The sequence below is a fragment of the Filicampus tigris genome, chromosome 1, assembly GCF_054856515.1.
Source record: "Filicampus tigris isolate MCC_2025a chromosome 1, RoL_Ftig_1.0, whole genome shotgun sequence".
Classification (NCBI taxonomy): Eukaryota; Metazoa; Chordata; class Actinopteri; order Syngnathiformes; family Syngnathidae; genus Filicampus; species Filicampus tigris.
In genome coordinates, this window is record NC_141217.1 from 4,104,484 (window position 1) to 4,121,320 (window position 16,837).

Genomic DNA, 16,837 nt, shown 5'->3' on the forward strand with positions numbered 1-16,837 from the left:
TGGGAGGCTCTGTCAAAACTAGCTGAACTACAAAGACGACTCACAACTTCCTGCGTGAAATGCCAAAGACGACTAAGCCGGCAACCTGCAAGATTTTGAACACTTCTGTAATCTAGCAGCAGTAGTGAGTTGAAGATGGCCTAATCATAGAAGGAAGGCTGTGCAAGGCTTGGGGAAAAGCCAATAAAAACGAAACCACAAAAACAGTTTATTTGTTGAAGCTTACTGCTGATGTGACACCTGAGGCTCAGTGGTGGTCCACTCAATACTATAGCCACCTATTGCTCTTTGCTTGTGGGCACATTGCATCCCTGGAGTGGCTGAGACTCCGTGGCTCCGTCGTGCGACCCCTGCTCCCTCCATGAATGGCCCTCAGCAATGGATTTTCAACAAGTTTGCACCAAGAGATAGACCACCCTCTTCAACACCCAAATGGCAGACAAAAAGGAGCTTTTTCTCTCCCCTGTATGGGTGGCGTGGAGTGAGGAACACAGAGCGATTACACACAGAGGCTTTTGTCATGGAGGATTTCTAGATGGGGGTAATGGTGGGGTGGGGGAAGCTTCAAAGCGGCAGGATTAGTGATGAGTGCGACATTCAATTAAGATGAGATCTCGCCGTGTGCCACAGTAACGCCAGAGCCCCCAATTAATCGCCTTAATGTCTACTTTGATGGCGCTTTACACCTTTGCCACACAATGAGAAGTGGGGAAAGCAAAACGAGTGATTGAAAAGAATAATGTCGGTATTCACGGTTGGCGGTGACAAAGTGGTGGGTTTGGGGGAGGTTGACAAAATGGAAAAGTACCGGTGCTGCAATGTCACTTTCTGCCCTCCGAACTCTTTTCCTGCAAACTGACCTGAGCTTGCAAGCTGAGGTTCAGCCATGTGCAGAGTGACCCCACCATCCTGTTCTTTGAAAAAAAAAAAGGAGAAAAAAAACCCAATGCATGCACGCAGAGACTGATTACAACTCAACCATCACAAATCATCTATCTTATCGCCAGCAGAAATTCAGGCAGGAATCAAGGTACAATTAGAACTTATCTTTTACCTTTGTTGCATGGAAAGTGGATATATATACAGGAGAAGGACGAACAATTTGCAGTCGATTTGTATTGAAATAAAGCAAAGTTTACAGTGACTCCCCTGACAGAAAGGGACTGAGGTGCTTCACAGCTTGCTGGAGCGCTTTCGCCGTGCCACTGCTACTCAGGAAACATCAATAGTCACTATTAAAATGAATCAATCAGCCTGCTAAGCTTGCTCTACGCGACAAGTCTACTTGTACACAGGAGATAAAAGCAACTGCATGAAAACTGCAGTGAAGAATATAAATCACAAGGTAGTTTGGCATCGCATCGTGATGAACTGAGCAATGGAACCCTTTTAGCCAGATGACCTGAGCCTTAAATGCTGAATCAGCAAGTGTCCTTTTTTGCAGTGACGGACTTTTAAGGCTGCCATTATTTAAACGAGCGGGAAATAACTTGTGTGAGCGTGGGTATGTGTGTGCGTGCGAACTTAGGGGACATGAAAACATCTTGGAGCTAGAGGACCATGCTGCAGATAAGCGCTAGCTCTCACAAGGCCCCACCAAATTCTACAGCCTTGATGGAGACAAGAGTGAAAGCACACTCTCTCATGTAAGACTCGCTCTCTAATGTACAAAAACAAGCAACTGTTAGATAAAGACTATAGAGACTCTTGAGAGTGCACTTGTTATACCACACCAAGAGTGCCGCACCATTAATGAGAGGAAACCATTTTCAGAAGCAGTGACTGGGCTTTTTAAGTATTGTGTGATGGGTTGGATGTGGATGCATTATGGGTACTACATTCAATTAATTGCAGATGATGTTAGGTGTTTAGAAAAGTGTGCACCACAATGGAAAGAGAACAAAAGATGCAGAACCGGCAATCCACATCTAGCGTTTGTGTGTGGTTATTGTTATCGCCCACAAGGAGGCCTATCTCAAAATGGTGCCCTCTGAACCCTTCAGCCTGAACAGTTGAAGGTTCTGTCATCACCCGCCGTGTGCCAACATGCGTGGCTGTGCTCACACACTTCCTGTGGGACTGCTGTGGCTTGTGTGTGACTTCCTCTGGCATGGCTGAGTCAACAAACCGTAGTGGGACAGGAAAGCTGGAGTGTGTTCTGCGTATGTTTGCATGTCCATCCGTGTGGTATGTTTATAGGCAAAGGGGCATCAACATTAAGGCGTTTGATCCTTTGAGATGGGAAAGGGGTAAAGTGACACAATGTGCAGGAAACGGTTAAAAAAAAAGGAGACTACAACAGAGAGAATGGGATGGGAGGAGACAGTGAAAGGGGACAAAAGCAACGAGCAATGGGGGAGACAGATAAGCCAGCGATGCAGATGCAAAGAGTAAGAGAGCAGGTAAGGGATGCCGCATTATCATCAAATTGAGCACTTCCTTACCAGTTCCCGTGGCAGGAAGACGTCCTCCTGTCGGGCCACGACCACACAAACACTTTCTCCCTGTTTGGTGCTGCGCAGCATGGCCACAAGTTCCTCTTGACTCCGACCTGTCATGTCAATTCCGTTCACCTACGCACATCAGCAACACAGCTGATAAAGCCTACCTTCTGTTGGCACAGTTTCACTTACACAACATGACAGGCAAGGTGCTTTGACACTTTTGGTTTGTTTACGCAATACAGAATAACGTTTGCCAAGTTGCATCATCTAATTGAGTCTGTAAAAGTTAGCCATAACATTATTTTCATGAGCTGCAGTCATTCTCATAGACAGTTCAAACAGCAAGGGTGTCAGCAAGTCTGGTGCAAATGATGTACGGCCTCCTTCTTTCTGTACACCGCTGTCTTACCTCGAGGATGCGGTCACCAGACTGCAGGCGGCCATCTTTGATTGCTGCACCGCGTTGCAGTATGTTCTTCACCAGAATTGGTCCAGGCCCACCAGGAGATGAGTCCCGAGTCACCACTGTGAAGCCCAGACCCTCTGCGCCTGCAGTTGGAAAATCAGAATTCAAAAATCTTGTTTTTTGGGTTTTTTTTTTAAAGAATTTTGCAGCAAAGTACCTTGTCAAACAATTGTTGTCATATTTTGCACTGCTCAGCTGTGGTGAGCGTAGTGTGCCAACTATATATCCAACACCCACATATTTGTACTTAAATGACCAATGTTTTTACCATGTTGAAATTGAAAGGTACCACTGGATGCATTTATTGACATTTCATGTTTATCAGGCTGTAAGCAGACACTACATCATTGCATTCGTATTTTACACAGAAAATCCAAAGCTCACTACACTCAGTTTATTTTTAAAAAAGAACTCATACAAGTGTCTCTTGACTCTGCTGTGAATCTCCGCTCATCCTGAAAACAAAAAGTGAGTGAATATAATTACCATCAGAAATAAATGGGTGGATGACTACCTCTGGCAATTAATGGAAACATGCTACAAGAAAATAAGGACAATATTATATTTTGAAAGGTCAAAGTCATGAAGTGGACATTTATCCATCCATTGGCTATTTGGCAGGTTCTCATTGGTGTTGCAGGTAAGGGGAGCCTATGCAAGCTAAATTCAGGAGAGAGGCGTTGGCCCCCCCGGACTGGCCGCATGAACAAACAATTTTTGGAATGCGGAATGAAACCTGAGGACAAGGAGGCATGCAAACCACCACACCTGCTTCACATACAAACAGAACCTGTCAAACACTTTGACACACGTTCCCATTTGACAGCAAAAGAATGTGTGTCCAAATGTAGAAAATAGTAGACTTTGGTCACACAAGGATTTTGTACTCAACAAAGGTTTCTTGTTTAGTATCTTCTGAATGGACTGGATACCACCTTTGAGTAAGAGGGAGACATTTCGCTCCTTGTCGGATTAGCCAGAGTCTGCCTATAATTTCACGTTTGAGCAGGCCTTGCGGTCTCCGATGAAGGGCGGTAACAAAAAAAAAGATGGGAGGTTAGAGAGCAGAATATGGGAGATATAACTCCGCTCTTCAGCTTCCCTCCCTGGGGATGCAACAGGATTTCCACAAAGATGTTCCTCCAGACTGAGAGCCAGGGTCTCTCTCCATGCGTATACAAGCGAATGTGTGTCTCTGACGCCACACACAGGCACGAGCCATTAACCCCGGCCAGCTTATTGCACCATGCTCCTCCTTTCATAGCCCCACAAAGCCAAAGCTATCACTGATATGTGCCGTGCTTGCTGTCTATGTGTTGGTGTGTGTAGAAAGAGCAAAGCCAGTGTGGCATACTAAGGCAGCACATGATGCTATCTGGTACGTGCACTAAGCCTCTGCCTGCCCTACATTAGCGCACCTAAACCCCGCCGCCTGTCAATCACAAAGGGGAAAAAAAAAGCTGTGGCCGAGTGAGAAAGCATTAGAATCCCATTATATTCTTCTCTCTGATCAGGTGAGAGACAGGGGAAGCCGAAAATCAAAGAAAAGATGGATATAGGGGTGCAAAAGTGGCTTTAAAAAAAATAACAAAAAAGCAGTGAAAACCTTTCAACTTACTTTTTCCTCATCATTCCTCACTGTTTTGCCAAAGCCGAGTGAATATACAAAGTTAATATAACAAGTTTGTTGAAGCATCACATTTTTGACAGTAAGGATTATCTCTGGGAGAAGACTGCCGTTGGTTGAAAGCAGGCCAAAGTGGTCAGCACTATTTTGCATTGTCTATCGTGATTAGCTTTGACGCTAAGCGAAGCTATCTTTGTCATAAATATAATATGCTGTTTTATGTTGTATGACTGAATTTTTAGTTCTACGGTGTGTTGGCGTCTTACTGCGTTTTGCTGAGCGATAAACATTTGTAAAAGGAACTGGAGTCTCGCATCCAATCAATGGGACCTATCCACTACAAATATGCAAAACATACTCTACCTGGAAGGTAGATGATTTTGACTTAGTCATTCTATAAGTAGCTCGCATGCTGAAAAAGTGTGAGCACCACTGGGATACTTTATTTATTTTTATTATTTTTTTTTTTTAAATGAATCAATACATTTTAATAAACCATTTCTATGGAAAACACAACTACCGTATTTTTCGGACTGTAAGCTGCTACTTTTTTCCTAGGTTTTCAACCATGCGGTTTATATAAACGTACGGCTAATTTGTGGATTTTTCTTCCACCGCTCTAACCAGGATTAGAATCAAAATTAAGACAAAAATCAATGCAAAGAAGAATATGCTACTTTTTCTTTAGCAGATAAACACGAACGACAAATTACAAACAGCAAATTATTTTCAAATTGTCACCCCTTCATCATGGAACCCACACGAAGAAGTTCGTATGATGCAAGTTTTAAATTGACAGCCATCAATCTTGCTATCCAGGAAGGAAACCATGCTGCTGGACGCAAGCTTAGCGTCAATGAATCTATGGTGAGACGTTGGAGGTGGGAGTGGGCAGTGAAATGAAGATAAGTACTGTTTATTTTTTCTTGGTTCTGTTCCGTTTCAATCAAAGTTGCTGCCGTGTTAAAAGGCACTGTTTGGAAAGAATCTGTTCAGGTACATACATTTACATTTACAGTGCAAAAGCGTTCTGTAAATGCAGTATATATCTAATTTTTCAACGTAAGTGTGGTTGATAACCTGGTGAATACATGTTTTTTCATTATTTTTTTAAAAATAGAGTGGATCCGGTTTATCTAAAGGTGCGGCTTATAGTCCGGAGAATACAGTAAATCAATTCAACAACTCTTACTGGACTCCTGATATTAAGCAAAAATATACGGCGGGCTTGAACGTAGCGGGTTATATGTGGCCCGTGGGCATACTTTGTCCACCACTGGTTTAAAGTCTGATAACAAAACAAGTGTAGATGAATATAGAGAATGTACCTTTCTTCAGGTCAATTTTGATCCTCTTGCTACTTTTCTTGTTTGTAAGGCTGACTGGGCCAGGCACACCAGAGCTCTTACTGGCCGGAGGGCTCTGCCTGCGGCTCCTCGGTGGGGACGAGCTAGCTGTCCGTTCTTGAGGTGTGGGAGAAATTCTTTCCAGCTGGGAGTTGCCATATTGAGAATCTGCTGACAGTGGGTTCACAGGGCTTGTCGCTGGATTTGGCAGAGGTGACTCTGGGGTTCTGGGTCCTGTATTTTGACGCTTCAAGATTTCATAAGGTTTGGACTCTTGTTTGGGCACAGGTTGGAGATCAATTTTGTCACGGGTCACCATTGGACTTTTTGCTTTAAAGTCTTTGTTGTCTCCACTGAACAGATGACCGATCAGGCCCTTCTCGTAGCGTGGTTTGTTGGAAACGGGGACAACTTCCAATTGCATAGAAGGGGAGGACAAGGCCTGGCGGAACAGTTCCTGTGAACTAGACGAAGAGAAAATGGGGTTGAAGCAAACCATCATTCAATCGATCCATATATCCATCCATCCATCCATCCATCCATCCAATTATTTAAAGTGAAGTTGGAAGGAGACTTCAAACTGTGTATAGGCTATAACTGGAGAGCCCATGAGTGTTTGTGAACTACTCTGACATTGCAAAGTAACGAAAGGAAATTTGCCAGGCAAATGATAAGAGCAAAAAAGACACAGAAGATACAGTAAATGAAGCTTATGTTTCCTTAAATGAGCTGGTACTAAGAAGAGGAAGGAAAGAACAACCGGGGATTGTGGGTGTGTGTGCTCCAGACAGAAGCGTATTAAGACGCACACTATTTACGAGATACAGCAGACGGAAAATGAGGATTTTTTTTTTTTTTCTTGGCAAGCTGACTGACAGGTAAAGTATCAGGCGACAGAAATGGCTTTTCTGGTTTCAGTTCTTAATGAAATCCTTGAGACTTAATCCCAGAGTCGTTTTCCAATGGCCAGTTCCATTTTCCCATTAAAACGATTTATTTATTTATTTTTTACTTTTGCAGGACCGTGGAAAGGGACAATAGTGAAGTAAAGCAGGCCTTTAGCTTTAGGTCTCATATCTTACAAATTACCGTACATTGCAAAATCAGTGTTATCGGTAATGCGTTACAAAAGTAACGCGGTACAGTAATATATTACATTTAGGCAGTATCAAAGTAATATAGCATGTTCCAGTAAAAATGTTTTAATATTATTACAGTTACAGACCATTTACCACAATCAGTACTTCTTGACTCACTAGAATCGTATTGTAGCTAAGGTGAACAGATTGCCCATTTCAACTCTCTTCCAAGTGTTTCATTTCTGTTCACATGATGATAAGTGTTTCTCATGGCTGTTCTTGGCTGTTCTTGTTTGAAACCAATCACGGTCATGGTTTCATAAAATAAGATGCAAAACATCTACTCAAAATACAAGGTGGAACAAGCCTATGTATCTATCTATCAAATCTATCTGTCTACGTGTTTTGTTACACCAATTATCAATTATACGTCATACATCACTATTGGTTGTGTGTAAATTAATTTGAGTAGGTTGGTCATTTAATTTACAGTTTAGTTTACAGTCTGGGATTATTTGTTTACTGGACAAAATATCAGTTCCAATATCTATGTTAATAAATAAATAAATCTTATTGACAAATATTGATCGAAGGTAGTGAGCTCCCACCATAGAGTCGAAACATTTAAAATTACAGCCCACAATATATAGTTAAATATCCTCATTACAAGTTAACTTTACCACCTACAGTATGGTAGCAAATTTTGCATTTTCCTTTTAAAGTGTCAAAATCATTGTTAAATAAATAATCTCTGATAATAATGAAAAGGTTACTTTAAAGTAACTGAAACTTGAGTAACTCATTACTCTACAAATACAGTAATATTGTAAAGTTACGTGTTACTTTCATATGCAAGTAATTAGTGATATGTAATATATTCCATTTTGGAAATATGACTTGCACGACACTGCGCTTAACACCAGGACATGTTGCAATAAAAATATCTAATTAGAATTCTTCATAAATATATTGATTATCAAATAGCATATATCGAAACAGCTCCAAGAACATCTCAATATAAATAATAGGGTAAACAGATCATATCGAAACAGCAGCTCTGGGAGGGTATTCGACATCTTCCAAAGAAATTCACGCAGCAACTCTCCTAAGACTTGCAAATTCAATGCATGGAAGAATTATAACACTATACAAATTTACAAAGTACTATCATTCCTGAAGTAGAAAGTTTCCCCATGACGTCATGCACTTCTGGACACGGCTGCGGCTGCCATGTTGGAGGTTGACGCATTGCTATGTTCCGGTGCTTAGTGAGTATTTGAGGAGATAATTTGGATGGACATCTAAAAACTGTGAATTTATGTGAGGTGTTTGTTGCAACAGTACAAGTGCGAGGGACAAAGTCTGTTTTCAATTGCGCCTATTTTGAGTCACTGCGAGAAAACTGAACATTTGTCACAGAAAAGATGGCGATTGTGGCTTTCACGAATTAGCAGCGCTGATCTCACTCTGGCCAGATACCCAGTTCAAGCATCCGTGTTTGTTCTGAACACTTCGTTCAAGGTAAACTTAGCAACATTAGAGAATGCAGGTCATCTCAATTTTAAATGGCAACATTTTAGTTCTGTACTGTTAAGTAACATAGTTTCATAAAATATAAGTCTGATTGATGTTGGATATGCGTTGATTGTGGCTGTGGTATTATATTAAACATACAGGCACATCAGATCAGAAATGTTTGGGTTCTTTGATGATCATTTAGTGAAACAGTCTTGATTTTATTTCCACTTGTCTTAGCACACAGGTGGTAAGAAATGTTTGAATTGTGTCGGCATCATCATTTTTGTGGCACTTTGTCATCATGTTTTGTCTTTAGACAGAAAAAAACGAATGCACGAACACAAGCTTGAGTCAGTCAACTAGTTTTTCGGTTTCAAGTCTAGTTTATCATCACAATCTGGACCTCCAATACGACAGACAAGCAAATATCGATCACAAAATTGAAAATTATTTATAGTACAAATCATAGATTATGCCAAACCAAACTGAGCAATGAGATCACAAACACAATTTTCATGTTTAGCAATTATTTCCTTCTTTTTTTCAACAGTAATACCTTTAGTGTTCCTAATAATACTCTCTTGTAGTTTTTGCTCTCCTTGGAACCAGAGACATGCAAAGAGTGATATATGGGGCCAATGTGTATGTGGCATGAGAAAAAGAACAAGTGAGCTTTCTGCAGCCATGACAAGACTTTTAGTAAACTGAAAATAGTGTCTCAAGCAAAGCAATGTTTTCTTAAATGTATTTATTTATTTTCGAAAACCAAATCATTTGTAAAAGAAGGTCCTACTGTGTAAGTCACACCCAAAAATAAAATCTGAACTTTTTCCATATATAGGCTATGCTTATTACACATTCTGTGGTGCCCCCTCTGGTGTGCACGTTTTAGCCTTAGGGTAGAAGTAGTGTGATACAGGCAGACTGATGGTGTCAAAAAGAAGTCCACCAAGACAGCCCAAAGAAACTAAAATATTAAAGCTAACGCTAAACTTCATCAGACAATATCTGCTTGTGAGTATTGTTGGATGCTCTATGTGCTACTGCCTTGCTAATGCTACAATAACAGTTGTTTGATGGTTAAAATGACTGCAACAGCAGTGTTGAGTTACGTTAGCTGATCTATGGCATTTCTTATCGTATGATAGAATTAAGCTAGCATCTTAGATCAGGCTAATGATAATGGCAGTGATGCTGTGTTGAAAGCACACTATTCTGAATGAACATTTTCTGACAAACAGCCTGAAGCAAGAACATTGCCTCTCATTTGTACAATTGTTAGCTATCTGCCAAACTAAACACTGACATGCAGTGTTTAGTTTGGCAGAATAGAGCCCAAAATAGATACAAACACAGCAGAAAACAAAAACGGCCAACCTTCCTGTAGAATATAAACAAGTGGAAACAGTACCAAGTAACAAAAGTAAAATTACTGCTGTTGCCGTAACAAAAACAATACATAATGTCATCAGCATGATGGTGTGCGCTTGAGCGGAGCAACTCTGAATCCCAATCTGAATGCTTCGTGTTTGAGGACTTCATTTCTAACCAAAAAAGGGAACACATCAACATGGAGCTATTTGAAAAAAATCATTAACAGTACAAACTAGGGGTGCACTGTTTGGCAGGGATTGGGATCGAGGCCAATTTCCTTAATTTTGGGGGATCTATGATCAGCTGATCTCTTAAAATAAAACTGATCTTCTCCCCCAACCTCATCTCCTTCCGAAGAAGTATGAAAAAGTCAGCCACTGTCCTCTTCTGCTGTGAGATTACTAGTAGGCTTTTCCTTTTTATTTGAGAGAACTACTTTGTGCAGTTGAAACAACCCATTTGTATTGTTTCACAGGTATTGTTCATGTTCATGCCCATTAATTGTTCATATTTGACACAAAAACAAGATTGGACCATTGATGGTGTCTGCAGTTGTTTATGAAAAAAAAAAAAAATCGGGATCGGTAGGTCAAGATTTTCAAAGATCGTGGATCCGTGATCGGCCAGAAAATTGTGATCGGTGCACTCCTAGTACAAACAATTCAGTAAGTTAAACAATAGACTAAGGAACTGAGAAATGACATTGAGACACTCCTGCCATCAGGAAAATCCACATCATTGACTACGTTTACATGCAGTCAATATTCATTTTAACGTCAAAATTTTGATTTCTGAAACATTTGGAAAACCCCGTTTACATACATATGAGTGGACAGAGGTACACGCACATTTGAATAAACCGATTGAAATGGCGACGCACGGACGTTGTGAGTCGTGACGCAAATGGACGTTATTTCCTCTTGTTACTTGCTACTGTTAATAAAACATATTACATTCATGTCACTCACTACAAGACTAAAGCAGTCGATTTCCTCTGTGTGGCACAGCGTTGCGCCTCTGAGTTTCATCATTATTGTTTACCTCTATGCTTGTATATATGTGTATACCACCTACATATCTGTCTATATACACACAGTGTCATTAGGCTTTGAATTGTGGCCACATCCAAATTTTAAAGTACATGTTTTTTGTTGAGTTTTGTGTGTTTCTACATTTTACAGACACCTTAATCCCTTCCCAATATACTCACTCCGCAAAGGACTTATCCTGGAGGCTTATCCCATTAATTTTTACGATACACTCGTCCTCTTGAAAAATATTCTCTCTCTTGGTGCGACTGGTGTCCTCAATGTTTTTAATGTGGAGGCCCAACATCCTGCGCAACACAGAGAGGAGAAATGTCAACTCATGGAAGGGTGAACACATACAGCATATGATGTCAGGGCAGCACTTGATTCTCTCATGCATTGCCAGCAAACGTTGCCATCTGCCTATCTGTAATGTTGTCTGATGGATTACAAGTGCAGGAACAATGTACGACTGTATTGCCGTGTGTGTGTATGTGATGTATACGTGTGTGTGTGTGTGTGCGTGCGTGCAAGTCATGTCCTCACCTTCCGCTGAGAGAGGAGCAATAAGGCATGACTTGGATGCCCAGGGGCCCGCGATCCCCCAGTAAGTTGACCGTTCTTGTGAGGGCACTGCCAATAAAATGCACAGTTACAAATACCGTACAGTGTTTGCATATTAAATAGAAAATACATGTGTGTAAACAGACACACTCGCACACCTTCCTATGTTTTTAAATGGGACTGCTGCACAATGTCTTTGCATTTTTGCCGAGGAAACACTGATAAAACAAATTACTGTAGCTTACAGGTAGCTGCACTCAGTCATCTGTGTGCGTGTGTGTCAGAGAGTGAGAGAGAGGAAGACTGAGAAGCAGGTTGCTGCTTCACTCCTTATCTAGCTACTTCTTAAACACCCCGAGCTGCTGGACAATAGAGGAGAGATAAACGGATGTGGAAGGCCAAGAGAAAACAAGAATGAGCCCCTCTAATAAGCGTGTGGTAGATGTGAACTGTGACTTGAGAGAGCTTAAAAACAATGATGATACTACTCAAGATATAGAAAAAGAAGTCTGCTTTTGATCATACAGAGACTTTGTGCCTGTGTGTCTGATGCAGGATAAATCTTTTCCAAATCTTTCAAAAGTTGTGCAGCACGGTTGTGCAGGCAAGTAAGAGTGGAGTAATGAACACTCTATCATTTGCTTTTGCACACAATGCAGCAAATAAGTCATACATTTGGGGGCTTGGCACACAAGCCTTGAAACAAGTCAGACTCCTCTGTGTACGGTAAACAAATAAACACAAAATTTACATTCTTATTGCAAATCCCGTGTCCTGAGAAACACGCAAATCATTTGGCATACAACAAATTAACAGAAACAGAAACATTGGAGAGCACAGTTACATTTGAATTAAATAGTGCTCCCAGCTTCCCTCCCATGCACTGAAAACCATTTATTATTTATGCACGTTAGGCTGTGTGGACCACTTCATCACAGATGGACACCTGGAGGAGGTATCGATCAGCTTGTCAACACCCAAGAACCGGCTGGCGTGTGATCGGTGGGACATGTAAAATGCTCCACCAATGTTGCCAACATATGCCATCCAGCCACCCGTCTACCGTATTTTCCGGACTATAAGTCGCTCATGAGTACAAGTCGCACCAGCCATAAAATGCATAATAAAGAAGAAAAAAAACTTTTATAAGTCACACTGGAGTATGAGTTGCATTTTTGGAGGAAATTAATTGTGCTCTTAGTACACATCATTTCCACCGAGCTACAATGGTAACATTTAGTTAACATTCACACATATAACATACAAGAAAGTAACGGTAAGATAACTTTAAACTCACCAAAAGGGTTGTAGATCGATTAAACAAGTATTTTATTTATCCCCGACCGTGCAGAATGTTTCCAAGTCTACAAAAGTATTTATGTATTCGGTCGTAATTATCGCTTTGTTCTCATCCCCGCTCTCAGCTCCATACGTGTGGCTGATGCAAGACCTCAGCCAGTGTCTTAAAGCAACAGTACACTATTTTGTATAGATGTATATTGATAGACAGTCAAATTGTCTTTATCATACTATTTTAATTACTTATTTATCAAAATGTTAGATTTTAACTGTTTAAATTATTCATGCAGTTTAATAGCTTTTAAGATTCATCTTTATGTTTCTTTATGTGGGTTACATTAAGATGTGAAATGATATACACTATACATGTTATTCTGCCCGTTGTAAAGTCATTATGTATTGCAGGTTTATATGCCGCCTTTGAACGCCCTCCTGTGGTTGTTTGGTATATTGTTTGCTGACGTTGAAAAGGAAAGAGATACAATATAATGTGTTAATAATTTCACACATAAGTCGCTCCAGTGTATAAGTCGCACCCCCGGCCAAACTATGAAAAAAACGTAAAATACGGTATCTATCTATCCATCTATCTATCTATCTATAGATGTATGGCACTGCACTGTTTCTTTTTTTTTTAACTTTAATTTTTTTCCTGGTTGAGGTCTGGTTGCTGGTTTTGGCGTTAAGTAGCACCCAACTTGCCTCAATGGCCTACGTAGGTGACGTAAGTGCATTGTGGCAATGTTAACGTGTGCGTCCATCCCAGCAAAGCTTTTTGGGACAGTTTCTGTGATTCGGAAAAGCCTATCCATCTGTGATTCGCAGTTTTGCTCTTCAATGTCTTTTAATAAGGAGCTATATGTGAATTTTTACTCACCAACAGTGATGTAGTTTATTTCTACCCTTAATTGAACTGTAGGGTAAAACCGTGTTTTACCTACTTGGATACTTGCCACATGGTGTATACTAGAGATAAGTACTGTATTAATTTTGAAAATGAACAGCAGTTTTTATGTAACAACATTTCAATTGAGGTACATCATGTTCTAACTAAAAGATACACATATAGTGGTGAAAAAGAAGCAGATCGATAAAGTATGCGCTCATGCACTTGGTTATGAATGATGTATAGTCTCACAATACTACATGTAGCAGCCCACATGCACATACTTCAGTTATTTACATTCATATATACTGTATTTTATAGTGGAATACAGCTCATCAAATTAAGCCACAGCTTGTTAGTGCAACATGCTAATATGCAGAATATCTCAGCCATTTGAGCCTCCCACTTCCCACACAAACAAAGTCATCCAACCAAAAGGAGAAAGGGGGGTGCTCAAGGATGAATGGAAAGAGCAACAAGGAGTGAGACAGATGGCGCTCCCACTCGTGGTTGACTTCTCTACATCAACGGGGACCAAGAGACAAACAAATTTGCAGTTGGAGCTCGCTGAAACGAGGCTTCTTCTACTGCCATCCATCTGTTACCATGGCAAACTACCTGTGCGAGGTGGGCCTCCACTCCGTCACGATGCTGTCAAGATATCACTGTGCTGTAAAATGATGACAACACCAACCAGTGCCCACCCAACGGTGGTAGTCACTTGTTGACTTGGTTATTACGTGACAGATATCGCTAACATCCCATCATGCCATGGGACTGCAAGGGCCCAGTAAACATGTTAATTATACAAACGATATAACAGCTTTTTCACCATGAAGAACCTCGGCACACCAAATCAAAGTTTGTGGTCTACTGTATCTGAGCATTGAAATAAAGTGGAAAAACACTGATGAAGGTCAGCAATGTCAGTTAAAAAAACAGATCCTGTTTTTGTCCAGTCATTAATCTGTTTTTGCTATATGGGTCAAATATTTCTGATAGCTTCTAGAGGGGCATCATATAAACGCACATGACCTGCACACAAGCTTACCTAAATGTAATCTGGTTCATCTTGGTGGGACTTTTTGGACGTCTCTTCAGCGCATGGTTGATTTCCTGTAATGATGAAAGGACAAATTCATTCAGTACTGCCAAAGAAAACACAATGAGACATATAAACACAGCAAAATAAGAATACTACTAACTTCTCACAGCAAGCAATTACTACAAAGCGAACTGCTCTCAATTAGTGCAGTTAACGAGAACTGTCATCAATCACCTTCGCAAATTGTGGACCGCCGGACGCTGAGTTCCGCCAGGCGATGCTTTCCTTCCCTCACTACCTTTGTGTTTATGTCTTTCTAGTGGTCCCACCCCCACGCTGCATCACAGTCCCGTGTCAAGCAAGGATCTAGTTCTTGAGTCTACAAAGTCAACAAGCCTTGAGCGACGGGACGAGGAGTGAGACGTGCAAATAAATTGAGGGTAACTGCAGCATCCACTGTTGCAAGAACCGTAGACACACTCTGGAAAATGCCCCCGAATCTTTTAAAGGACAAGAAGGACACAATTAGGTCCTTCTGCCTCGTCACTTTCATTTTGTCACCAGCACTAATGGCTAAAAAAGTTCCCGCCCACCAGCTCCCTAACTCCGCACACACACCCAGCATTACCAACCTGACCACCCCGCCCATCCCCTAATGAAGAACACACAACCAACTCCCCAAACGACCCTCTGTCACAGTAAATCAAAGCTGTATGACTATTATCCCAAAACGTATTACTAGCTTGGAAATGTTGATTCAAAAAAATAGAGAGAGAAAACACTTATGTATACACGTATGCATATGTCGCCTGAAAAAATTTGTGACCTACTTATGCGGGCAGTGAGAGATTATCTCACAATGGAGTGTATATTAAGGCTGTGGGGGTTGCAGGGGGATGAGCCAGAGGCACTATTGTTGCTGAGCATCTTTCCGTGACCTCATCGCAAGATGGGCTGCTGTCAAGCACCTAACAACACATGCTTCTGCAAAACAGCGCAGGTGATCACTTGCACACGCTGTGGTCTCATTCATGTACTTTGTACTTGCACCTGCTAAGACTTGAAATGTACACAAATTGATATCCATGGGATATTAAATGAAAAGTCCATATATAATGTAAAATGCATACTGTACACTACATGACACACACAAACACAAAGGATCAAGCCACAGTGCCCAGTGTGACGGTAATCCGCTGATAAGGAGCAATTCTGCTTGGTCATAAAATCAACATAGTATTTCTGAGTCGTAATATTCCTACTTTCAAAACATTAAAAAAATCACTATCACGCATGCGAGCATGTTAGTTATGTGATAATATTGTCATAATTATTGCGTGCATATACTGTATGTGTGTGTGTTTCACAGCCACATGCAGACTTGCCAAATGAGGTGTGTGTGTGGGGGGGGGCCGGGGGGGTGTGTGGGCGTGTCGGTGTGTGCCAGCAGCATGAGTAATGCAGTGTGTCTTTTGTGTACAGTTGTCGTACGGTGCATGTTGGGTATGGAAGAAAGTGTTTGTGGTGTGCAAATGCATACTGCCAATTCTTCGTTGACACCTATCGTCACATTCATCACAACTTTTACAACATTTACATCACAGGGAACATTAACACCACACATAGTGTAACATATCGTCGCTGTCCTGCGAAAAGCATGTATCTCCAATTTTGGGAACTTTTTTATTTTTCACATTAATGCGATGTCTGTAACGCGGAAACACCATTCATGTAAAAATAAGCAAGTGAAAAAAAATGGAGGTAAGTGTTTCTCACATGACAGCGACGATATGTAGGTGTAACTCCCAGCAGCACTAACACCGTACCTCAAGATGATGGAAATCTGACAAAGCTATTGGAGGGAAGGAAGTCTGACAGAAATTGATTAGGTATATAAGGCGCATCCTGTTGTTTGTTGTTTGTAAAAAAAAAAAAAACAATGCATAAGTTGCACTTAAGTCACACATATTACACATACCAACAGAAGCGTGTGCCGCCCTCTATGGTGAGCATGTCGAAAGGGCATATGTCACCTATGTCATAAAGTTTGCAAATGTGCGCACACAGTGAATGTTATTTTTTTTCAACAGGGCTCGTTCAAGGATGCAAATGGTCGCAAAGACCTTTGCCAACAATTTTAAGCCGAGGCAGCCCGCCGGCC

At 41.0% G+C, this 16,837-nt stretch overlaps 1 protein-coding gene across 2 annotated transcripts in view; it reads right to left on the reverse strand.

The window, feature by feature from the left end:
* pard3ba (par-3 family cell polarity regulator beta a) overlaps positions 1-16,837 on the reverse strand; it is a 168,693-nt gene that overhangs the window by 100,258 nt on the left and 51,598 nt on the right. Inside the window, exons 1-7 of one of the 2 annotated variants that reach the window (XM_086048415.1) lie at positions 14,911-15,216; positions 14,683-14,747; positions 11,429-11,515; positions 11,065-11,190; positions 5,866-6,347; positions 2,854-2,993; positions 2,445-2,573 (exon numbers count right to left, since the gene is read on the reverse strand). In XM_086048415.1, coding sequence (XP_085904541.1) covers positions 2,445-2,573; positions 2,854-2,993; positions 5,866-6,347; positions 11,065-11,190; positions 11,429-11,515; positions 14,683-14,702 — 984 coding nt within the window. In that variant the 5' untranslated portion in view covers positions 14,703-14,747; positions 14,911-15,216. Of the gene's footprint in view, positions 1-2,444; positions 2,574-2,853; positions 2,994-5,865; positions 6,348-11,064; positions 11,191-11,428; positions 11,516-14,682; positions 14,748-14,910; positions 15,217-16,837 lie in introns of those variants that run through there. The other variant, XM_086048410.1, reaches the window with a different exon arrangement.